Genomic DNA, 25,449 nt, shown 5'->3' with positions numbered 1-25,449 from the left:
GATATTTTTTGAATCGATGCTCATATATGAAGTAAACTGAAGAAATTTTGCCGGTTGTGTGTTTACATCTGCCTTTTTATATTTCAGGTGGTTTTGATTATAAAAAAATAAAATATTTAATTTTGTTTTTAGAAAGAGTAAAGGACATAAGCTGATTGATTTTCTGATTCTTCTGTTCTGAAAATAAGGATGTCTCTCACATGTGCTTGTACGTCTTTAAAATCTATTTACAATTCATACCTAGTAATTCATTCTGTTTGATTCTCTTTTGGGGAATTAAATTTTCTTAAACAGTTCGTTAACAGTAATAATTCGTTTTTCTTAAATAATTCGTTTCGTTTTTTTTCAGTTTAAGATATAATGTTAACATTATAGAATATAATAACACAACTCTACCATTGCAATTTTTATTCATTAGTTCTATCTACTGTCCAATTTTTATGCTAATACACATTGTATTATGTGTTCGTGAATGATTTTCTATTAATTTATCGGACGAATTTTACACAGTCGATTCCGTTGAGGCCGAGCAACCCTGCTCTTAAAGTCAGGCTGCTTTTTCAATACGAATTGCAGAACAATATGCAAGATAAGTGTTTAAAACTATGTTTTACTAGTAATTTTTTAAATTTTAGCTAGGAAATTGGGTTACCGTTTATTGTTTCTTAATCGCATTAAAAGGAGCGTCTGCTTTGTTCCTATATTTAACAATTAATACAGTGGGTGATCGGTTAACGAACAGATCGGTCAACGAACAAATCGGTTAACGAACACTTTCACGAAAGATTTTTGTGTTCGGATAACGAACACTTTCAGGAAAGATTTTTTGTGTTCGGACAACGAACACATATTCGGATAATGAACAAAACGAATTCTAATGAACACTTCTCGGCCTGAAGAGAAATTAATATTAAACATTTGTTACCCTTTTGCATACAAAATAAGATCACTGAAAGGAGAAATGTTTAAAGCATGCTTAGTATTGATAATTGCTAAATGAAACTTGAATTAACAATGAATTTAAAGGTCATTCAATAATTATTATTATGACTAAAATCAATACACACTTGAATACTACTTCAATTTCAATATGAATATTAATATTTTCTGACAGCTGATAAGTTATGGGCGAGTGGATTTGCTGACATGACGAATAAATTATGCGAATTCTTAATTTATTCAAGCAGTGCAGACTATAAAATATAAAGGTGCCGATGATGCGCTACCGCCGTAAAAATACGTGAAATGTGAGAAACGGACTAAAAATTGTTTTTCATCTCTCCTGAATTATGTTGCTTACCTATTAAACTTCAAAGTTCTATTGAAAAAAAATTCCAATAGAATATTCATACAAATTAGTCGCCATTGGCAACCCTGAATGTGGTAATAACACACGTGCGGGGCTAGTGTGCGCTGAAACTTTGTCAATTGTGTACGCTAGTTGGTTCCTGTTCCTCTAAAATTTTCGTGTGTGCTTTTCTGAACCCCTTATATAAAAGCTGAAATCTGACAATATTATGGGTCCCAAAAAGCATGGAGTGTCAAGGACTGTTCTCACTATAAACACCAAGCGAGAAATGATAGCCAAAGTTGAGAGTGGACAGAAAATGGCTGATGTTGCAAGACAGTATGGCTTGAACAGGTCTACAGCATACACAATATTAGCTAAGAAGGGCCGGGATAGCCTGGTCGGTAGGGCGCTGGGCCCATATCCAAGAGGTCGTGGGTTCGATCCTCGCCGGCCGAAGACTCCCCGTGTAGTAAATGGTGACTGATGCACGTTAAATCTGTCGAGTCTCAAAGTCCTCCATGTTCCCACAACAAATCAATACCTCTGGGGGTACTGATCCAGGAGTTTCCTTGTCTTCTGGATTGGTTCAAAATTACAAGGCTACGGAGTTGAACGTAAGTAGTCGTAAACCCATGAAATTGGGTCGGCTGTTCAACGACGGTTATAAAATAAAATATTAGCTAAGAAGGATATCATCAAGAAGACTCAAACAGCTGAAGGAGTGCCATCCCTGATAAAATGAAGAGGTTGCTTTTAGTTTGGATAAATGAACGGGAAATGAAATGAGATGTAACTAGTATGCCTAACATTCAAGAGAAGGCTGGAGAAATTTTTGAGAAATTGAAAGAACAACCTCCAGGTTCGTCATCCGAGGAGATTGAATTCATGGCTGCCACTGGCTGGTTAAAAAAGTTTAAAAGAAGATCTGGAATTAAGCATGTATTAATGCATGTTGAGTCTGCTAGTGCAGATAAAGAAGCTGCTGAGAAGTACTGTCTCAAATTTCAAGAATTCATTGAAACAGTCGTTCACAACAAATATTTAATTGTGATGAAACTGGTTTGTTTTGGAAGGGCATGCCGAACCGTACCTACATCACGAAAGATGAGAAAAGTGTTCCTGGGCATAAACCTATGAAAGACCGATTGACGTTACTTTTGGGAGCTAACGCTAGTGGTGATATGAAACTTAAACCACTTCTCATTTACCACTCTGAGAATCCCAATTCCATAACTAAGAGCAAACTGCCAGTAATGTGGAGATCGAATCAGAGGGCATGGGTCACGCAATATCTTTTCAAAAAATGGCTATTTAAAGTTTGTGTTGCCGTTTGTCGTAAAGTAAAGTTGTAATGACTTGCCGTTGAAAGCACTGCTGCTATTGGACAATGCACCTGGTCACCCAAAGGATCTTGAAGATAATTTTTTGCAGACTTTCCCTGGCTGACAGTTCAGTTTTTACCTCCGAATACAACTTCGCTGATTCAGCCGATGGATCAGGAGGTTATTGCGGCTTTCAAGAAGTTGTACAATCGCGCGCTGTTTCGTCAGTGTTTTGAAGCAAGCCAATTCTCCTCAACAATGACTTTAAAAAAGTTTTGGAAAGAAAAATTTGACATTCTTGAAGCTATTCGTATCATTCAAAAGGCGTGGTCAGAAGTCACACAGTGCCAGTTGATTTTTGCTTGGCGGAAGCTGTGTCCATCCTACATTCAAAGAGACGGAGGTGATGAGGGAGACACTCCTGAAATTATGGATGAAATTTTGACAACTGCTAGAGATCTGGAATTGGAGGTGAACGAGGATGACATAGAAGAGCTCATAATGGGACATGAAGATGAACTGACGACAGAAGAACTCCAAGAAATTTTGAATGAAGAATACCAAGAAACACAGCGAAATGTGTCTCCTTCTGAACAAGAGGAAGACAAAAGAGGACTAATGCCGACATCTGCCATTAAAGATCTTATGAAAAAAATGGGAGGATGTCTGAGTAATGGTCTTAAAATGGCACCCAAACCAAGCTAATGTCAGTAGGGTTGGGGATCTTTACAACGACAATGCTATGAATTACTTACGGAAAATTCTGAAAAAGAGAGAAAAGCAATCGATATTGGACATGTTCTTCAACATGTCAAGCAAAAAATGAAAAAGACTGATAAATATGCAAGACTATATGCATGTATTATTTTTTTAAAAACTTACTAAGAAATTATACAGTTTTTAAAATTTAATTTTTAGGGTCCCCAGAACGAATTAATCGATTTCACATAGAAGTCTATGGTGAATCGATGATCGGTTAACGAGCAATTCGGATAGCGCACATAGTCTTGGAATGGATTATGTTCGTTAACCGATCACCCACTGTACTCTACTTTTTTAGGCTAATAGATTTTACAGCTTTCATAAGTTATGTTACTTACCTGCCTACTGAAAAGTTATCAATGCTCAATCAACTACTAGTAGCAACCAATTGGAATGTATTTCATTTTAAAGTTAAATACAGGGATTGCACAACCTATTTTTGATTGAGTCAAACAGGGTGCATAGCGTTTTTAAAAAGTGCTTAAAGGTGCTTATTTTTGATTTTAATTTTTTAAAAGCCTTTAAAGGTGCTTTTTTCCATGGGTATTTTTAAAAAATGCTTAATTTTCCCTTTCCCGAAATGTGATTTTCTTCTTTACCATCTTGATTTTCGCAACAAATTATGCAAAAAGACATTATCCTATTCAACATTTTCACAATTAATTCAATCCCAATCTATTTTGGCTTACCACCAGTGTATGACAACACAATTTGTTTTACATGTTTGATAAAATACTTGCGAGTCCACGCTTGCGTATACTGAGATGGATTCAGTGATAAAGATTTTTGACACTCGTGTGCAACCCTGCTGCATTTTGCAAGAGATTCCCAATTTCAGACTTTATTTTGCCGGCCTCTGTAATAAAATCAAAAAATCTTTCGAATTTTTCTGATTACGGGGACCAACTAAACATTAAAAAATTTTTTTTCTCTCTATCAGTGATTCGTATTCACGGGATTGAAATTGAAATGTCGAGCAAAAAATGATTACCCAAGAAAACAGAAAATTTCTAAACAAATTCGTTTATTTTAAGAATATTTTACCAACGACATTTTATTAGACAAGGATGAGTATGTTATTTTTACAGTCCATCAATATGTACATAAGTTGAAATGTCAAATTATAAAAAAAAGTTGTAATCCAAAAAACAAAGAATTTGCTTAAATAAAGCTTTCGTACAATATGCAAAAGCAATCTTACAGAAGGGTAGTTGGTAAAATCCATTTCATTAATATTATGTAAAATATACCTAAGCTTTTTACCAAAAATCTCAATGGTAATATCATTCTGTCAGTATTACTTAAAATTTACATATAAAGCGTATTGACTTTACCAATTTCCCAAAATTTTTCATTTAATTTACGTATCTTGCTACATGGGATATTTATCTCTTTAGTATAATGAAACCGTTGTTGAATTATACCATCACTGGAATTTATGCTACTAAAGAAAGGTGACACTGAGATAGGTTTTAGTAAAAAATTTTACCATTTTAAAGGTGTTTTAACAACATTTATTTCATTTCATTTATTTATTTATTTTCATGTTTATTGTTGCTTTAAATAATTTTTGTGTAATTTTTATAGTAAGTAATGAAGTTCCTGAACAGCCTGTTGTGTCTCCTGTTTCTGGTAATATATTTGAGAAGAGGCTTATTGTTAAATATATTCTAGAGAATGGAACAGATCCTATTAATGGAAAAGAATTGACAGAAGATAGTCTTGTTGAAATTAAAAGTAAATTTAATTGTTTTATTATTTCTTTAAATTTTTATCCTGTCATCATTGTTTCAGAAATTGTATTTTTGCTCATTGTATAGTTTCTAATAGTGTGATTTAAATGGAATATTAATTTAAAAAAGTATTGAAAAAAAATTAAATTAGTTTTTAAAAAAATTTTATTTTTAACATCTACCAATTAAAGCTCTGCTAAATCATACAATCAACCCCACTTAACGGAACACCATAGGTTTGAGCCAAATCTATTTAATAAAGGGCGTTATTGGATTAAAAGGAGAGTGCATTATTCAATTCTAAATTTTTGCGATATTTAATCTTTTTAATGGTATTTAATGCATAGTATAGTGTTTTGATTAAATTGAACTAATTTTTTTCTGATTAGACTCAATTTTAGGATCAATAAACAATTATAATTTAAACCGTCTGTGTCAGTATTAAGAAATAAAAATGCCATTTAAATTTTAAAAAAAAAGAATCAATGCTAATGAAAAGCATAATTTAACAAGACTCCCACTGGTCAGGGAGAACAGGGAATACCTAGAAGTGTCTGGGAATTTTATTATAACTTTAGAAAAATAGGGAATAGTCAGGAAAAGTAAAAATTTTTTTACAAAAAACCTGGAAAATTTCTATATTATGCCTGGGAAATAACAAGTCTTAGAATTGTTAGTAACGGTAATCAGTTATTGAGATTCAAGTTAAATAGTTCTAACATCTATTAGAATTATTTTATACAATTTCTCTTTTTTGGAGTAACTTTTCCATTCTCATTTTATTGTATCTTTTTGTTTGCGAAATCTAATATTTGACATTCCAGTAAAAGTACTAAAATATTATTTTATTCCTTCTGAAAAATATCTGCATTTGAAGACTGCTTATACTCGTTTAGTTTGTCAATTTATCAAAATTCGACTGTCCCTTTCTGTTTCTAAGACTTTCCATGACTTGAGTATTCCTTTCAAATACTTTGATTTTTTTTTGTATTTTTGAAAATTGAGAAATTCCAAATTGATGTGCTATTTCAGTTGGGGATTTTTTTGAAATTTATTGTTTCCAATATTAATTGCTTTTCTCCTCTGATCAATTAAAATCATTCCTTTTTGCACTCATCTTGCTACAGACTAAAAGCTATTCACTGTGGAGTAAGCAATGATTATTCTACTTGACGAGAATGACACCCGATACACTAGGGTGTTAATATTTTGAAACCTTTTCTTATCAAAGCTAATAGTGCACCAGGAGGAGACCGTAAGTTTTGACTGTAAAACAAATTACTCAGTACCTTTTTTACATTCTAAATGATGTGAGGGTGAAGAACGTCAAAGAGGGGTAAAACCTTTTTAATGTATAATGTATAACTATTTGACTGTATAACTGCCAGTGCGATTTCATTAATTCTTAAACTATTCTCCTAACACCTGTTTAGAGCAACAAAAGAACATTAAGTGATCATCAATTATATTCTTATATTCTTAACTGAAATAAGTAAATTCCATTCTAGCTAGTGAAAAATTTTTTAAAAATAAATTTTTTAAAAATCCATTTTAGTACACTTTCTTTATGCAACTAGAAGTGGGCTAGAAACAACAAATATCCGTTTAAACGGGAAAATATAACAGCAGTTTCATATAAATCATTTGTTTCTATTAAATTTTATTCATATAAGCAGAGTTATTTGATTATCTAATTTGCCATTAAGTGGGGTGACTGTATTAATAATGATTAACATTAATAAAACAAATTATTATACCAAATGTGTTTTTGTTATTTAAGGTGGTTAAATTTATTATTTGTATGCATTTATCTTATAAAAATTGTTTGAGCAATACTAAAGAACAACTCATCAGGGTTACAAATAATAGACTATACATTAGGGTAATATAACCTTTGCAATGTTGTCTCTTTTTCAGCCCCACCTGCTGTAAAACCTCGACCACCCTCAGCTACTAGTATACCAGCTATTCTTAAGACTCTTCAAGATGAATGGGTATGATAACTACTTTGAGAAATAACTCATTGATTTTCTATCCTTAGGGTAACCAATTATGAAATTTAGTTTCAACTGCAAAATTTCTGAAAACTTTCAAAAACTGAGAAAAATGTTCCAATTTTTAATATTTTTTACTGAATTATTTTGATTGATTTCCTTTACCCCCCCCTCAATTTTTGTACGATTTAATATTTTGTTTTTGAAATCTTTAAGCAATCCCTTATTTGTATCACACAAATATAATTGTTTGGTACTTAAATTCTCTCTTTCAACTTTTACAACTCTTTTTTAGTCTGATCGCCAACTCTTTGGACAATTAAATTTAAATATATCATATTTGTATTATTTTAAAATAATATAACTTATGAAATATAAATTATATCTAATATTTTTTTTTTGTAAGTTTTTAAATTATTATTGGTTGTTGTGTTAGTAATTTTTTCATAACGCTTGCAGTTTTTCTTAAAAACATTTCTTGCAGAAAAATAATTAAAATTGTGTTTTGTATGATTAAAAATGTAAGCAAATGATTTATTTTTAATATATTTTAATTAATTTCATTTTGTATTGTAGGATGCTGTCATGCTTCATAGTTTTACATTGCGACAACAGCTACAAACTGCTCGACAAGGTAAGTAGCTTGAAAATTAAACTAGTTTCTTTCTTTGAGTTTTAAGCTATCATTTTAAATTACTTTGGATTAGTTAAATTAGTTGGATTAGTTACATTTGTTAGATTAGTTACATTTATTGGATTAGTTACTTTGGATTCGATAAATTACCATTATTAAAATCTGCAATCAGTACATTTTTTTAAATCTATTGATAAGAGTATAAAACTGTGCTGTTCTAAACTGTCATAAGATTTGATAATAGGAAAAAAAATAGAGAATTGTAAATTTTTTAAAATAAAATCTGGAAAATTCTATAAAATGCTTACTAAAAAATTAGTTATATTAAATAATTGTAAATCATGCTTAAAATAAATAGTGGTAAACCCTTTAATACCATATTTAATTTATTTTATTTTTACTTAAATCAGAATGTAAGTAAGTGCAAATGACTTCTTACTAAATCTATTATTTTTTTTAAAAGGAAAACAAAAACAAAAAAAACTAGTTTGAAGAAATATTTTTAAATTAATTTTAATCTCTTGCATTTAGTGCCTAGTATGCTGAGGTAGATTATTATTGTTCACTTTTAGTACCATCCATAAGCAAATAGTTTTAATTTATTTCTTATTTACTGTAATAGTTCCGATAAATAGTAATTTTTATAAGATTTAATATGTTACTAATGATAATTTGGGACAGTCCATTCTTGGAGTTTTATATTACCAAGATAAAATCAGCTTTTCTACAAACTGATGTGGTATGCCTGCATATTATTTTAACATTAGTTTTTTAAATAAATTTATTTTTCAAAAATATGTTAGTAAAGCTGTTTTGTTTAATGTTTATCTTGCATTTTAGAATTATCTCATGCTCTGTATCAACATGATGCTGCCTGTCGTGTAATTGCCCGTCTAACTAAGGAAGTAACAGCTGCTAGAGAAGGTAAGATCAATGTAATTTACATCTTGTTTTTATTATTAGACTTCTGCACTATGGTCATAGGATATGATAATAAGCTGGAATGATTTAGATTTATACTGTAAATCTTATAAAGCTTATATATATCTAATATATCCTCACATTTTCTTGTGGTCAACTGTCTGGGAAATTAAGTTTTTGTGTAAAGAAATTATGACTAATAATAGGTTAATGTTAAGTGTTAATGTTAAGTTTAAAGACAATAGTAGGTCTGAGGGTTATTAAAGATTTGATTAGAAAAAGTACAGTTGGTGTGAAAGTTGTAAAATTTTATTTAATTAGTAGTAATTTCTAGAAAGTTGTAAAAATTATATTATCAATTCTTATTCAGAAAAAGTATTAAAATTAAATTTAAAGGATTTATTATTCTTTGTGTATTTAATAATTAATCCATATTTACTTTTAAATTATTGATATTGTTTAAACTGTTATCCTGATACTTTGATATCTATACTTTATTGCACTTTATTATTGTATTTTTTAAGTAGTGCAATGTGCAGGTATAATATGTGAATACCTTAATGATGTATCTAATGATAGGATTTGTATTTGCTAGGAATCTTTATATTTTGAGAGCGTAACTTTAAATATGTTTAAGTAGGTAGTGCAAATGATGCTTTAAGTTACAGAATAGATCTCAAAAATTCATTTTCTCTGAGTAAATATGCACTTTTTTTCAATGAACTCTTTGTTCTTGATCCTGGAATTAATGGATATAAATGTGATCTGGAAATTATGATTCTAATAGCTTAAGTAGGAGAGCAATTGAAAGTTTATACCTCTTATCTTATTTTTACTTTTCGTATATTTCACCATATTTTGGAAACTTTATTTGGGAATCACTTTGTAATGGTCAAATATTGTAAATAATAAACTAGACATTAAGGTAGACATTCAACTGTTGACCTAACCAAAATATTGGAACCATATTATATCCCCCTTATTTTGAGGCTCTTCTAGAATGCAAATTTGTTAAAAAAAAGATTCATTAATGAAGAGAAAGTGTGTTTTTGCATCTTATAATAATATCTGCACTAATTAATTAGCATATTTATGGTTAGCCCTTCGAACCTTTCAGATTGATCCTAAGGCATGCAATTGATAATCAAATTGCTAGATCAAAAGTTAGAAAGGTGTTTTGTTATTTCGAGCTTTGTACAAAATTTGAAACTTGCAAAATTGTCAATATTTTAGTAATATTTTCAGTGAATATGTTAGGAGTCACTAGTCAATTGGAGCCAGTTTCTAAAAAGATTTTTTTGTGGTTAAATCTTTGCTGCTAAAAAGTTTTGCTATTTAAAGATATGCATTGTTACATGATTATTTATTTATTTGCTTTTTATTTCAGCTTTGGCAACTCTTAAACCTCAAGCTGGTATTGCAGCTGCTCCAGTGGGTGCACAACAGCCGGTATGTCTTTGTTAAATATTGTTTATTTAGTTTGTCAGTAATTTTGCATGTAAGTTTATTTATTTAGTGTTTGTTACTAACTCATTCTTTATTCATTCAGCAATATGGTGTGGAAGCAGCTGGTATTGCTGATCAACCAATGGAAGAGGCTGGAATGACACCAGAAGTTATTCAAAAAGTAATATTTCAGTTTTTATTTTGTTTTCTATTTCTTTTTTACAATTTTGTTTAATCTATTTTTAACATGAATAAATATATCTTTTTCTAGCTTCAAGACAAAGCCACACTATTAACTACTGAAAGAAAGAAGCGCGGTAAATCTGTTCCTGAAGATCTTGTGAAGCCAGAACAAATTCGCCAATTTCAGACTCTTGCCTCTCACCCAGTAATAATTTCTTATTTATTTTTTGGATTAGTATTATTCTTGAGTGTTTAAAAATTACAAATGTAAAATACAGGGCCGGGATAGCCTGGTTGGTAGGGCACTGGGCCCTTGTCCAAGAGGTTGTGGGTTTGATCCCCACTAGCCCCCGTGTAGTAAATGGTGACTGATGCATGTTAAATCTGATGCGTCACAAAGATTCAGAAGTATCCTTGTTTTCTGGATTGGGTTCAAAATTACAAGGCTGCGGAGTTGAATGTTAATATTCGTAAGCAAAAGTTTGGGTCGGCTGTTCAAAATGATGGTTATAAAATAAAATAAAATGTAAATACAGATCCGCGAGGGCTCAGGGGATAGAGCGTTTACCTTCGTATGAGGTGAGAAGAGTTCGAATCCCAGCGATGGCTGGTTGATGCAAATCTGCTTCCGGCTTGCACTGACCACAGTGCTGATGTGAAATATCTTCAGTGATAGACAGATCATAGGTTAGAGTCCCTTTTTTGGTCAGGCTAACCGTGGGAGGTTCTCGTCTTCCTCTCCATGTAACGCAAATGCGGGTTAGTTCCAACAAAAAGTCCTCCACAAAGGCAAATTTCTCCCAGTACTTGATCCAGGAGTTCTTCTGGATTGGTTTCAAAATTACAGGGCTACGGAGTTGAACATTAGTAGTCCTAAACCCAAGAATTTGGGTCGGCTGTTCAATGTCGGTAGTATAAAATAAAATGTAAAATACAGACATGAAATTCTTCTTTTGGGTATGTGATATTTTGCTATTTTTTTAAAAAAATCTTTTTCTCTCTTTTGCTAAGTTTTTTCATGTCATTTTAAAATTTTTTTAAGGCTGTTAAAAAATGACCACTATGAAAAAAATCAGAAATATTGAAAAATAATCGTGCACTTTTCATCCATAAAACCTAATTAAAATAAATTTTTAAATTCTTAGAAGGACAAACTTCACAGGACATGATGAGTGGGAAAAATATTGTCATTGTTAGAAAAACGTGTCTAAACGTCCAATACATATCTATCTATATATATATATGTATATTTACAAAAAAAAATTTTTTTTTCCAAAAAAAAATATATTTTTAGGAGAAACTCAAGCAGCATTTTTGATCTGATAAAATAAAAGACAATTGCTTGACATTTTTTTATTACAAAGAAAATGTCACTTTACAAATTATAATTTATAAATTATTACTATTTCAGTATAATTTGATTTCTACTATTATTAAAGCGTGCTAGTTTAGTCAAGAATTGTATAAAATCAATTGCTTTTTTTTCTTTGGTAAAGTTTGAACAAAAAACTTTCTGAAAATAATTTTAAAAAAGTTATTGTATCTAAAAAAAATTTGGGGAAAATTTCAAATCTAAAAAATTATGTTATTGGGAAATATTACGGCCTGAGACTTTTCTGCATTTTGATTTGAATCTTGTGTAATTTAAATCTACATTTAGTTCAATAATACGAATGGTTACAAAATTCAGGGAAATTTTTATAATGTAAGAATGAAAATATTAGGAAATTTTTCTTCTTCTCAGAGTTGTGTGCGAGTGCCAACCTGATAAAGATTGAGGTCCGGTGCTTGCAATTTGAATATTTTAATTATCCTTATATGGGGTCATTCACTAATTTATTTAAATAAAGTTTTATGTTGGGTTAATAGAACTGAGCTTTTCAGTTTGTCAGTTTTCTGATTGAAGTCTTTCATATTTTTAATAATATTTTAACATTGCAGTTTAATCTTATGTTTTGAAAATTTTCTTAGTCTAAGACAATCAAAATATTTTGCAAATGTTATATTTTCTGTCTCGTTCATCTTTTAGTAGTAATCCATTCCTTTTTGTAAAAGTTTGCAAAAACTTGAGGCAGAGTTGGCTTGATTAAAGCGTGATTTAAATTGCTTGATTTAAAAAAAATTTGGTTTAAATCATTTAAAAAAAAATCTTTGATTTAATTAAGTGAAAAATACTTATTAATATAAATTGTAATTATATTTTAAATAGTATATTTATAATTTATTATATGTGGTATTTTTCAACAGTCCGATTTCATTGATATTGTAGATTTTTTCTAGAAAAATAATGAGAGGGTAATGTATGTAAATTGTTACTTCATGTTCGTGAAATAAACAGTTGCAAAAGTATTACTTCATTATTATAAATTTACTTGATATGAAATGATTCTTATATTGTACTTCCTCAATCACTATCTTAAATTTTGCACTTCTTCAATTGCTAGTTTTAAATAGTTTTGCTAGTTTTTCCTGCAAAGTGGTATCAATTAGATGCTACGTAAAGTGCAAATCTTCAGCTAGAGATTTGTAAAAATTTATGTATTTTGTGCTTATCTGAAATTTTGTTACATCATGAGGCAGTTTAACTAAAAGTGCTAGCTTTTTGGGTAAGTAATCAGTTCCCCCTTTTTTTAAAAGTCATGTGATATGCTTTCTGTTTTAGGGCCTTCACAGTGCTAGTGTTCCAGGTATCTTGGCTATGGATGTTTGCCCCACAGACACAAGCAAGATATTGACTGGTGGTAATGATAAGAATGCGGCTATCTTTAATAAAGATACTGAACAAGTGATTACCATTTTGAAGGGTCACACTAAGAAAGTGACATCAGTCATTTTTCATCCAGAAGAGGTAATATATTGTTTGTCATTATTTGAGGACGATACCATGTCAATCAGAATATGACAATAACATTATGAGTTAATATAAATCTGAACAGTAGTTAAATTATATTTATGTTGAGGCCTACTTGTATGGATAGAATATAAAAGTGAAGAGTAAGAAGAATTTTTTGAGAATTAAGTTTGATATGTAAAGTTTTATTTATTCATAATGGTGGGTAAAACATATTTTTTAAACTTCAAAATCCAGATTTAAAATAAATAATGCTGCTAAGTTTTTTCAATGGTGTTGCAAGTTTATCTGTGCTTTTCTTCAGTGACCCAAAGACAAAAAATTTGCGATGTTCCAGCTTCGCTCCCAGATAATAAGCTAAGCTCTAGCACCGGCTCCGCTAAGGCTTCAGCTACGTCAATTTATGAGCACTTTTGAGTTTTTAGTTTTTAATTTGAAATTTATTTTTTATAAAAAGAAAACAAAAGTCATAAGCTCACTCAAAGGATACAAATTTAATTTAATTCACAATTGAGTTATTTTTTCATTCTTAGGAAAAGAATTGAATCTAATAAATCCTTTGTATTTGATCTTAAATCATTATAAATATTTTTGAATGCTGATAATCGTCTTTCTATAGCAATTTGACTGATGGGCAATGCCATAATGGTGTGGCGAGCCTTTTAAATATCTGTAGGATACAATAAAGTTGCTGGAGAATTGAAAAATTTGGAGCTTCACATCTGTCCCAGCCCCTAAGTACTCTCTTGCTTTTATAGATCTTTTTCTGGGTCCTTGGTTTACCTAAATAAATTTCCACTTTTTCTTTTATTTATTTTTTATTAAATAAAATAGCATTGGAAACTCTTAATTTGTTGTGTAAAAAGAATCAGGTGCTTTCCTGATCTCATTTTAAAATAGACAGTTCTGTTGATAAATGTAGCTGTGGCTCTTGGTTGTGTTGTGTGATTTTTAATATGCTGTCAAATTATGGAATTTTATATTTTTTTTTTCATTTATGAAATCTCAAAATTGTATAAAAAATTTTTTAGGCAACATTTAAAATCCATTCCTGCATTGCATGTCAATTATTTTTAAAAAATTGAAAACTGTTGCAATAAATCTTGTGTGAGTTTTGCAGAATTTCCGACTTTCTCAACTTCAATTGAAAATAAGTCTCTAAATTTCATTAGTAATTTTATTCTCTTTAATCAGGATTCATATCCTTAGCTTAACAGTTTTTTTGAACATTCAATGTTCACATTTTGTAAATAAAAGACTTTAAGTATGAAACATGGTGCGTAGCGTTTTTAAAAAGTGCTTAACCGTGCTTATTTTTGATTTCCGTTTTTAAAAGCCCTTAAAGATGGTTTTCTTGGTGGTTTTAAAAAGTTCATAATTTTTCCTTTTCAAAAATGAGATTTTTTCCTTTACCGTGTCTATTTTCAGCTGCATATTATGCGAAAGCGTGGTTTTCACTTTGTTCCATTCAACGTTTTCACAAATCATTTAACCACAATCCATTTCGGCATACCGTCAGTTCGCAACGCATGATAAGCACCCCAATCATGTTACATGTTTGATGAAATACTAGGGAGTCTACATCTGCGTCTACTGAGCAGGGCTCTGTGAGATTCTTGCTCTCTCATCTGCAACTCAGCTTTATTTTCCACCTTCTGAAAGTGAACCGAAAATTCTCGATAATTTTATAATGGCTCATATAATCAAGAAAAGAGTTCATTGTTAGAAACTAGTTATTTTATCATGATCATGTAAAGTCTTTGAAAACTATTTTGCATTTTGATAATGTATATAGTGCTTACAAATATTTTTTGAATGCTTAAAAAGTACTTAAAAAGTTGCTTATTTTTTGTTGAGAAATTTGACTACGCACCCTGTGAAAAGAATACATTTTTTCTCGATAATTTGAGTTGATAGGTATTTCAGACTTTTTATTTTTTCCCCCACTCTCACGTTTCTATATTTCTTCCAACTTTTAAACTGTTTATGTGTTAATTTTAGGACACTGTTATCACAGCATCACCCGATAGCCTTATCAGAATTTGGCATGTTCCAACATCACAGACAGTGCTGGCAATTAAAGCCCATGAAGGTGCAGTTACTGGTTTGAGTCTACATGCTACTGGTGATTACCTTTTGAGTACTTCCACTGATGAACACTGGGCATTTTCTGATCTGCGTACCGGCAGAGTTTTGACTAAAGTTGGTGATACAACGGCAAGTCAGCATTGTAAGTTTTTTCCTTAATTCAGTGTTAATTTTAAGTTATGGTTAGTTATTATTATGAAGCACATATCCCTAACCAGTAGGGAATTTTTCCCTAGAACAGGGGTGATTGTATTCCGGGTGTACCCCTGAATTCCGGGTTTTTCGTATTATTCCTCCAGGTCTGGAAACTAGTAGCCAAGGCATGTGATTTTTTCGCAGAATTCCGCACATCTCGAGACCATTGATTTACGGATTTCCGCGAATCAGAACTTATAATCCGATGAAATTATCACTGCAATTTAACATTTAGAGTAAGAATTAAGTTCTACAATCTAGAATTAAAATTTTTAAACCTTCACTGAATCGCGTTAACGAGATTTTTTCAAACACTGCAATTCTGCAATTATACATTTTTGGTTTGTCCGCTCTTCATAGTTTTTAATGTTTGAAACTATGGCGGAATCCTCTAATATCGAGATTCATGTTCACTAAATTTTAATATCTGTTATCGATTTTCATATTTACCTAATTAATAAAAGTTATTCATGTGATTTAATAATCAGACGATTGATATTCGAGCGAGTTTAAAATCCTATTTCGCTATTCCTAGTCACTGCATCTAAAAAATCATGTGCCATTCAAAAATCCAATAATGGATTTGTGTTTTCACATTCTTAAAATCCAATATCGTGATTCATATTCATGCGATTTTTAAATCCAATAATCGCGATTCTTGTAAGAATGTGTCCTTAAATTAGTTACTATAAAATAATTAATTCAATTATAAAAAATTATATTGACTAAGATTAGAATATAAATTGATATCTTATTGAGTTTTTGCACATAAAATTTTCAGGGTTTTTCAGTTTGTGTCACAATCACCCCTGCTAGAAGTAAAATTCACAGTTTTTAGAGGGTAATGAAGTATATTATTATTATTAAAAAAAATTGAATTATCACATTCTATTAAAGCGTATAAAATATTAATGAAAAACAGTTCTTAAAAAGAAATTAATGAGAAATAAATCTTACAAATATAATTTTTCCCGAGTTTTGAAGAGGTTCTAATTATCCTATATGCTTACTGTTGAATCAGAGCATTTCTTAGGACTCATTTTTTTTTTTAAAGTACTATGTTTTTGGTTTTAATTAGTATTGTCTAAATAAGCAACAACAATATTTAATCTTTGTAGTTTTAAAATATAAAACAGGACTTTTGAATATAATTTTTTTTATTTATTTCATATATTTGAATATCAATAATTTAAGTAATAATTATTTTTACGTACATTTTTAGTTTAAAATATGTTCTATTAAACAGTTTTTTATATCCGAGTACTGACAAATTGTTTTAACTTATATTATTCTTCTGATCAAATACTCAGACATAGAAACTTAACTTTTTACTGTAGGAATTATGTTTTATTTTATTTAACTATTTTGTTTAGGACCATAAAAAATTATTATTCAGTATTTTCTTTTCTTAATTAAGAAGAAAAAATCACTTCAAAGGTATATTATATGTCAAGAACAGTCCTTTCTAATGTTTGATTGTTGAAGAATTGAGCTCTGTTAAATGCTTTAATTGGCCAATGGCTAATTCCAAAATCTCTCAATTTTGACCAATGTAATGAAGGGAGGAATCATGGCACTTATTTTTGTCATTTATGTTTTTTATTTCTTATAGCTTTGACTACTGCTCAGTTTCACCCTGATGGATTGATTTTTGGAACTGGAACTTCAGATTCTATTATAAAAATTTGGGATTTAAAGGAGAGAACAAACGTTGCAAACTTCCCTGGTCATTCTGGCCCCATATCTGCAATAGCATTTTCTGAAAATGGTTACTATTTAGCCACATCAGCAGATGATTCTGTTGTCAAACTTTGGGATTTGCGAAAATTGAAGAACTTCAAATCATTGACATTAGATGAAAGCTATGAAGTAAGTTGGTAACAATTTTATGAGATTTATTACTAAGGCAATCCTGCCAAGGAGTTTCAGGGATGAGATTTTTCCGCTTTTTAGCGGATTTCCGCTTTTTTCTCTTTTATCTCTTAAATTTCAGCTTTTTTATCAAAAATTCAGATTTTCTAAAAATTTCATTTTTTTTTTAATAAGTATTCCGCTTTTTCAGAAAATTCACCGATTTTTAAAGAGAAACAGAAAATTCAAACTACATAGCTACCAATCCTTTCTCGTTTTTACTTATTTTCCCTATTTTCTCCCCTTTTACTCGCAGCTGATATGATTTTCCGAATTTTTTACCCGCCCTCCAGATAGATCCGATTTTTGTAGTTCAAACGACGCTGCTTCTGACAAGCCTTTTAGAGGTCCCAAGCCTGGAATCTGCTAATATCTCGATTCTTATTCACACGATTTCAATATCAGACATAGCTTTTCATATTTGCGTGTTGCGATTCTTATTCACGCGATTTGAATATTGTACATTGCGATTCTTATTTACGAGATTTAAAAATCCGATATCGTGATTCGTATTTACGTCTTTTTAAAAACCTATGTAGTGATTCGTATTCACGCAAGTTTAAAATTCAATGTGTTGGCTCATGCGGTTTATAATATCAAATATTGATTTTCGTATTTATACCTGATTTTAAAATAAGACATTGGGATTCACATTTACGCATTCTAAAGGTTATGCATCATAATTCTTATTTATGCAATCTAAAAATTACGCATCATGATTCATATTTACGCGATCTAAAAATTATGAATCGTGATTTGTATTTACGCGTTTTAAAAATTCTGTATCCCAGTTTGTATTTTCTCATTTTCAAAATCGTATACCTAGTTACATATTCATGTGATTTCAAAATTCATAATTGTTATTCATATTCACACAATTTTAAGATCAACTATCGCGATTCTTGTAAGAAGTAATTTTTTAAAAAATTAGTTACTATAAAGGTGACTGTTTTTCTAACGACGATTATTAGTATACGTAAGTGTTACAACATCAGAGAAACTGGAAGGGAATATATTCAAAACTTACATTCTGTGTTTGCAAAGAAGAAAAAATAGGATTTGTCACAAGATGTTTGAAGATGGACTAGCGACTAAATATAGCAAACATAAAAGATGTAGCAAACAAAAGCAATGACTTAAAAAGGGATTTAATTAAAAAAAAAATTTGGGGGAAAAAGAGTTAATTAACTCATTGTCAAAATTTTATTTATAATTGCTGTTATTTATGCTATAAAATGCAAAACTCTTATCAAATAAAAAACAATTATCTAAACAGTTGCTGATTGTCATGTAATTTTTCAAACTAAAATAGCAATTTTTGTATGTTAAGGAGTTACTATATATTTCTACTTCTCTGTCATTGATATGTTTCAGACGGATGTAGTTAGATTAGACTTTAATATGAACATAATGATTCGGTCCATTGTTAAAGTTTTTTTTCCCAATATAATTTAAAAAGTAATATTACTGATATATTTGCTATAAATCACATAACAGTATTTATTAAAAGAAATGAATTATTAATATATATTCTCAGTAGTTTTAATTTGCTAAACCAGGTAGTTTTTCAAGTAGTAATTGTCTCTTATGTGAACTGAGGAAAAATATAATTTCCAGCTTTATTTTTTCAATTGGTAATTTTTTTTTCACTAAGTGTTAAATATCAATGTAATCGTTTTTATAATAATAGATTAGTACACAATTGTATGTCAACACATTATTTATTCCCTTAAACTGTCTGGAATTTATTATTAAAGGGTTTCGCTTGAGTAAAATTTACTATTGTGGAAATTCAGCTTTTTTGCGTTTTGGCTAATCTCATCCCTGAGTTTCAACTCTTTCAATCATTTTGTCTTCTACAATTATTGAAATCTGATTCTTTCATTTATTAATATTTTAATTACTTTTAAATTGGTGCTTGTTGACCCGGAATTAAAAACCCTCCTTCACGGCAGTGGGCTCTGAAGATCATTTATTTTGCAAAGAGATTATCTCATTTGCAGAATATTTCCTACTTGAGATTTTTTTTAAAAAAAAGATGAGCAAATGGAGAAAAAAAAATGTTCGCTGATAAAATTGGGAGTATTTAAAAATTAAATATTAAACAAAAAAGAAAAGATTTCTCCTTCTAAAACTGAAAAATATGTTCAAAGTTCATTTTTCTAATCATTGTTTTGAACACATTTGAATTTTTAAAGATAGTGATCCAGACTTGTCTGTTAATAATTTGTGAAATACCTAGTAATGTACATTTATGAGATTATTCACCACATGCATGGCGAATCAAAACCCGGGCAAAATAGTATTTAATTATTTTTCCTAAACACAAAATAAAGCAATTTTTTTCTAATTTAATGCATGTAAATTGTCTAGTAATTTTCTGCATTGGTGTATAACCTAAAGAAGCAATCCTCAAAGAGAAGAGATATCAGCGAGTAATCTTCACAGCAACAGATTATACTTGTTTAGTGAAGTAGTCTACTTTAATTTATAATTGTAATTCTTTCTTATTTATTGTATGAAATTGTATGGTAATTTTCTGCAGTAGTGTATAACCTGCAGATGCCTTAGGGAGGGAGGATTTCAGCACATAAATGTACGCACAGACGCATCCTGAATCTTTATCACCAAAGATTACACTACAGTTCATTTAGTACTGAATTTGTAATAAATTTTGATTTTTTTTATTTATTATTTGCATGGAATTGCATCATAATTTTTTGCGTTGGTGTACAACCTGCAGATGCAATCTTTAGGCTCAGGGAGGGGAGATTTCAGAAAGTAATCCTTATTTCCACAGATCATACTATGGTTTGTTTAGTACAGTAATCTACTTTTATTCATAATGTAAATATAGTAGATACACAAGCCTCTTCCACCAACAGAATTTACATCATATATGCACTAATGGGCATTGGCAGAGAAACGGGCAAGCAGAGGACACACAATCATGTTTAAGGGGAATTCACACTAGATGCAAAATATTCATGTATGTGAATTCAGAGATGCAAAAAAAAAAAAGCTCGATCATCTAATTTTTTTTAAAAGAAAATATATTTCATCGATTGATGGTTCTCGCTCTCGTCTCTGAATTCACATAACATATTTTTCACGTCCTGTGTTTTTTACACTTTTACGGCTGATGAAAGTCATTACAGGAAACTCGATGTCTGATGCCTAAAAAATAATTTCGACAGATTATCGGCAGTGACTTCCTGCTTTTTTAACATGTATTCCGCAGTTTATGAGCAGTTAAATTACATTATTTTCAAAACTAATTAATTTCAAATGATTAAAATTTTTTGAATGATTTATGGTTTACATACATTTTAATTGACATTAGAATAACATGTCTATGAAATAGCAAATAGGACTTTATGCATTGGTTATTATAATAAAGTGGTTGCTGTATTGAAGGTTGTATTAAAGAGCATGAACTACACATATATATATTTTTCAAATTTTACCTTGAAGCTCCAATTTAATTTATTTAATAGGGTGATTCCATGCCAAATTAAATTGCCTGATCTTTTATTAAATTTATTTTTGGTTCATAAGTAGAGATGTTTAGGCAGAATGCAGGAAAAATACGGAGAAATAAAAAATCATCCATATTTTAGTTTATTTATAGATTTTAAATACCTGTAACTTAAGAAATATTGATTTTTAAAGTTAAAATTTTCCTCCTTAACTGTCATATTTGAAAAAAATATTTTTAAAAATATTTTAATTGTGTTGTATATTTCGTAAAATGCCATTAAAAAATGAGCAAAATGACTATCTGTAAATGATTGTGAATTTTCAAAATTTCAAAAGTGTATAATTAAACAGCAAATGATGTAAAATCTGATATTTGATATTTTTTTATATTAAAGACAAGATTATCAAACATGATGCCAAAATTAATTGGAATCTATTTTTCAGGGGTGAGATTTTTCCGTTTTTTTAGCGGATTTCCGCCTTTTTCGCTTTTGTCTCTCAAATTTTAGCGTTTTTGTCAAAAACTCCGATTCTCTAAAAGTTTCTGTTTTTTTTTTTTATAAATAAATATTCCGCTTTATCTGAAAATTCAGCTGTTGAAATAAAATAATAATATTTATTGCCGATTTTCAGAGATAAATAGAAAATTCAAACTACATAGCTGCCAACCCTTCCTCATATCTACTTATTTTATCTATTTTCTCCACTTTTAGGAACAGATAATAAAATTTTTCCCATCTTTACCTCTTGCTATAGAGTTTGTATTTTTGAAATCCACTCGTCGCTGCACTTAAGTATCAAACATCGAGTTTCCTATTTACATGATTTAAAAGTGGTACTCTGTGATTCTTATTCACGTGATTCCCATATCGTACGTTGCAATTCTTATTTACGAGATTTAAGAATACAATATTGGGATATGTATTTTCGCATTTTTAAAATCTTATGTAGCGATTCGTATTCAAGCGAGTTTAAAATCCGATGTCGCGATTCGCTTTTGCGATTGTAATGTCCAACATCTATTTTCGTATTTACATGTGATTTAAAAATTAGACTTTGGATTCGTATTCACGCCATTTAGAAATTACGCATCGTAATTCGTATTGACGTGATCTAAAAATTACGCATCATGATTTGTATTTTCACATTTTGGAAATCTAATATCAAGTTTCATTCACGTCATTTCAATATCCTCATTTATATTAACGCAATTTTAAAATCCTTTATGCAGCTCTTGTAAAAAGTAAGTTTTTTCTTGAATTAATTACTATAAATGTGGCAGTTTTTCTATCGACAATTATTGCTATATATAGGCATTACAGCATTAGCTATACTGGATGAGAATATGTTACTGATATTTTTGCTATAAATCATGTAAGATTTACTCGCATGAAAATTCAGCTTTTTTCCCTTTTGGCCATTTTCATCCCTGATTTTTATGTAATTACCTAATTTCCTGATATCTTAGTTTAATTATTAATTTATTTTAACTTTACAGGTGAAATCATTATGTTTTGATCAAAGTGGTACATACCTTGCAGTGGCTGGAACAGACATTAGGTAATTTATTTTTTTCTTAATTTTTTTCCTTCACTTGAATTCTAAAAATCCGTGTTTTTACTATTATGTGGTTAAATCAAATTGGATTATTTCAATTTAAATAACAATTATTTACAAAGTACAATTACATACCTGCCAAGTTTCCTGTTCTTTAACGAAGACTCCTGTATTTTATGACTATCTCCTGCTTACCTGTATATTCTCAAATTTCCCCATATTTGTTGAAGAAATTAAGAAAAAAAAAATATTTATATTAAAATATCCACTGATAACAAAAATACTTCTCTTATTCCTGAATTTCTGAGTAGATGGTGCTATTATCAGTGCTGCAGTATGTTCAGTGTTATCAGAATTGTTTAATTCGAGCTGTGCCGACTCTAGGGATGGCGTATTCGTGGTCCGATGAGTAGCACCCTGGTTTGAATCCCATTGATGACTGGTCGATAGGAATTCCGCATCCAGGTTGCACCAACCACAGTGCTGACATGAAATATCCTAAGAGGTAGATGAATAACGAGTTATAGTCTCTATGTCGCCAGGCTAACCGTGGGAGGTTTTCGTGGTTTACCTCTCCATGTAACTCTGTTCAATAACAAAGTCCTCTACGAAGGCGAATTTCACCCAATACTTGATCTAGGATCCCTTGTCTTCTGGATTGGGTTCAAAATTACAAGGCTATGGACTTGAACATCAGTAGTAGTAAACCCAAAAGTGGGTCGGGTAGTAAAATCTCCGTTATTTTATTTCTCCAATGCTGGCAGGAATGCAATTAGTTTAATAGTTATTGAATTTCTAATAAATTAAAAGCATTTATTTATTTTCTTATAAATATATTTAATATCACCGTTATCCCTTTTATGTTTCAATTTTTTTAAAAACTTGTTCCTCTTAGGCTTTACCTCTGTAAACAGTGGGATAATTTGAAAACTTTTACTGACCACACTGCTACAGCCACTGGAGTTAGATTTGGACAAAATGCACACTTTGTTGCTTCAGTAAGCATGGACAGAACCTTGAAAATCTATGGACTTTAAGAGAATTTTTTTTTATTTTAAAAAAAGATAAATTGCCATGTGTGGTGACGAAGCATGTGTGAGAAATATTTCATTTACTTTTATTTTTTCATTGTCTCTGTAAAAGTGTGAATGTAAATCATGTTGACTGTCATTGAAATAAAAAATGCTGTTTTCTTGAACTTTGTTTCTTTCACTTGCCATTCTTGTGAGTATATAGTCTCTCTATGTAAAGAACTCCCAAGGCCATTCGTCTGGAGTGGTGACAGTAACTATGGTTGCAAGGTTTAACTATTTCAAGTTGGGTCATTATTTAAGACAGGTTTTGACTCTGCTCGGTGAGAGACAGGGTTTCTGGAAAGAAAGAAGCTCTCCTCTTTGAAATTCACTATTTCCTGTTTCCATAGCATCAGACAGCCCTAGACTTCGTGGCAAGAGGAGTTCTTTCTATAGACAAACTATACAGTGCAGTGCCAAATATCGTCACAGTGAAAATTTTTCTTCTTCAAACAAATAGTTTTTTTTTAATATTTTGCCTTTATAAACATTGATAATTGCAATATTCTATTATATTGCAATATTATAATTATGTTCTATTGAAGATATTTTGTCTTTGATTCTGTGGATTAATTTAGGGTTTAAAATCTTGGCAATTTACTGCTTTTTGTATATTTCTTTGACTCTGCTTTTTTCTTTTAAATGTCCAAATCCTGCTCTTTTTTTATTATTCACTTTAGAGGATGGAAACCAAATTTCTCCATTATCATTTATTTTATGATTTATTCCTCCATTTTTGTGATGAATAAATAATTTATTAAGGGCTACTTATTTTTTTTTTAATTGTATATCACAACTTGCATAAAAATCTAGCTACTCTACTGAATATTCCCCTTTTTTTATTTGTATCTACTGTTTCGATTCATGTTAATTGATTAGCTCACATATTCTGGATTTCTTCAGTATTGGAATAATGTGCATTTTTTCTTATGCAATTATTAACGAAACAATTGAATTTCAGGTAGAGATTATAATTTACAACAAATACCCACAGTTACCCATTTGAAACTTCATATGGCGGAAATCAGATTCTATAAAACTGAATGTGCTTGAAATGACTGTTTTTTTTACTTATTTTTAAGTGTTTTAATTTTTATTAAACTACCTGATTAACTGACACCTTCAGGACTTATGATCAAAATCGTGGAATGATAGGGGGATCTTTTCAAGTCTTAAGTTTCCGTGCTTAAACTTTGAACGCAATGATTAAAATTACTCAAAATAATAGTAGCTACACTAATTATTCGTAAATTTACACTTTTGTTTTATTATCTATCCTATATAGCAATGAAATATCATGATCAAAAAATGATTATATTCCTTTTTGTTTAAGTGTCCTTATTTAGCAACTAGGTTTTGGAATCATCCTCACAAAAGTAATTTGGTAGCCCCAACTGAAACATTATAAAACACTTTTAACATATGCTGATAAAGGGTTGTCGGATAATCAAAATGTGGTATGTTTGGACGTTGGATAATAGGTTTTCAACTGTATTAATTATTATACATACCGGAATGTTTAAAAGTAAAATGCAATGATGTAATCATGGGAAATATGCACTGCTGCGTGCAATAAAAAATTCTATTATTTATCTCTGCTAGATTGGCTGTTGGTTATAGCTCAAATATTAAAATAGAAATTTTAAATAAGATGCTTGAGGCATCAAGGAGCGATTATTTTTTCAAACTATATTTTTTCTCTGAAAATACAAGTGTCATGCATGCAGGATTTTTATTTCTAATTATAATTGTTATGGGTTTATTTTAAGATAAAATTAAGAAATTATATAACTGGCTAGTACAGGGTTGCCACTCCACAGGGAGAACAGGGAAAACCTGGAAAATACAGGGAATTTAAAAATCACCTAAAATAACAGGGAAAATGCAGGGAATTTTGATTTTTTCTTTACAAACTGGGAAAATACAGGGAATTTTGTTTTTTCTTATTTTGGTCTTTTAAAAAATGGTGACCACTCAAAGCGTAATCTATGGGATGTTTAACCATGAT

At 30.1% G+C, this 25,449-nt stretch overlaps 1 protein-coding gene across 2 annotated transcripts; it reads left to right on the top strand.

Moving 5' to 3' along the window:
• Window positions 1-52: 52 nt before the first annotated feature.
• Prp19 (pre-mRNA processing factor 19) lies at window positions 53-23,566 on the top strand. 2 transcript variants are annotated; one of them, XM_087157024.1, is made up of 13 exons: window positions 53-208; window positions 4,963-5,112; window positions 7,026-7,102; window positions 7,679-7,736; window positions 8,577-8,660; window positions 10,045-10,106; window positions 10,207-10,284; window positions 10,375-10,491; window positions 12,949-13,134; window positions 15,139-15,367; window positions 17,033-17,289; window positions 22,310-22,371; window positions 23,264-23,566. In XM_087157024.1, the coding sequence occupies exons 1-13, from the start codon at window positions 190-192 to the stop codon at window positions 23,403-23,405; spliced, it is 1,521 nt and encodes a 506-aa protein (XP_087013150.1). In that variant the 5' UTR covers window positions 53-189; the 3' UTR covers window positions 23,406-23,566. The 2 variants fall into 2 exon arrangements, with proteins under 2 accessions (XP_087013150.1, XP_087013151.1); XM_087157025.1 differs by lacking the exons at window positions 22,310-22,371; window positions 23,264-23,566 and adding an exon at window positions 19,161-19,448 and having other exon boundaries at window positions 17,033-17,342.
• Window positions 23,567-25,449: the final 1,883 nt, after the last annotated feature.

The sequence above is a fragment of the Parasteatoda tepidariorum genome, chromosome 2, assembly GCF_982258835.1.
Source record: "Parasteatoda tepidariorum strain Cologne lab strain chromosome 2, Ptep-v5.0, whole genome shotgun sequence".
NCBI lineage: Eukaryota > Metazoa > Arthropoda > Arachnida > Araneae > Theridiidae > Parasteatoda > Parasteatoda tepidariorum.
This window is presented reverse-complemented; position numbering and strand designations above follow the sequence as displayed.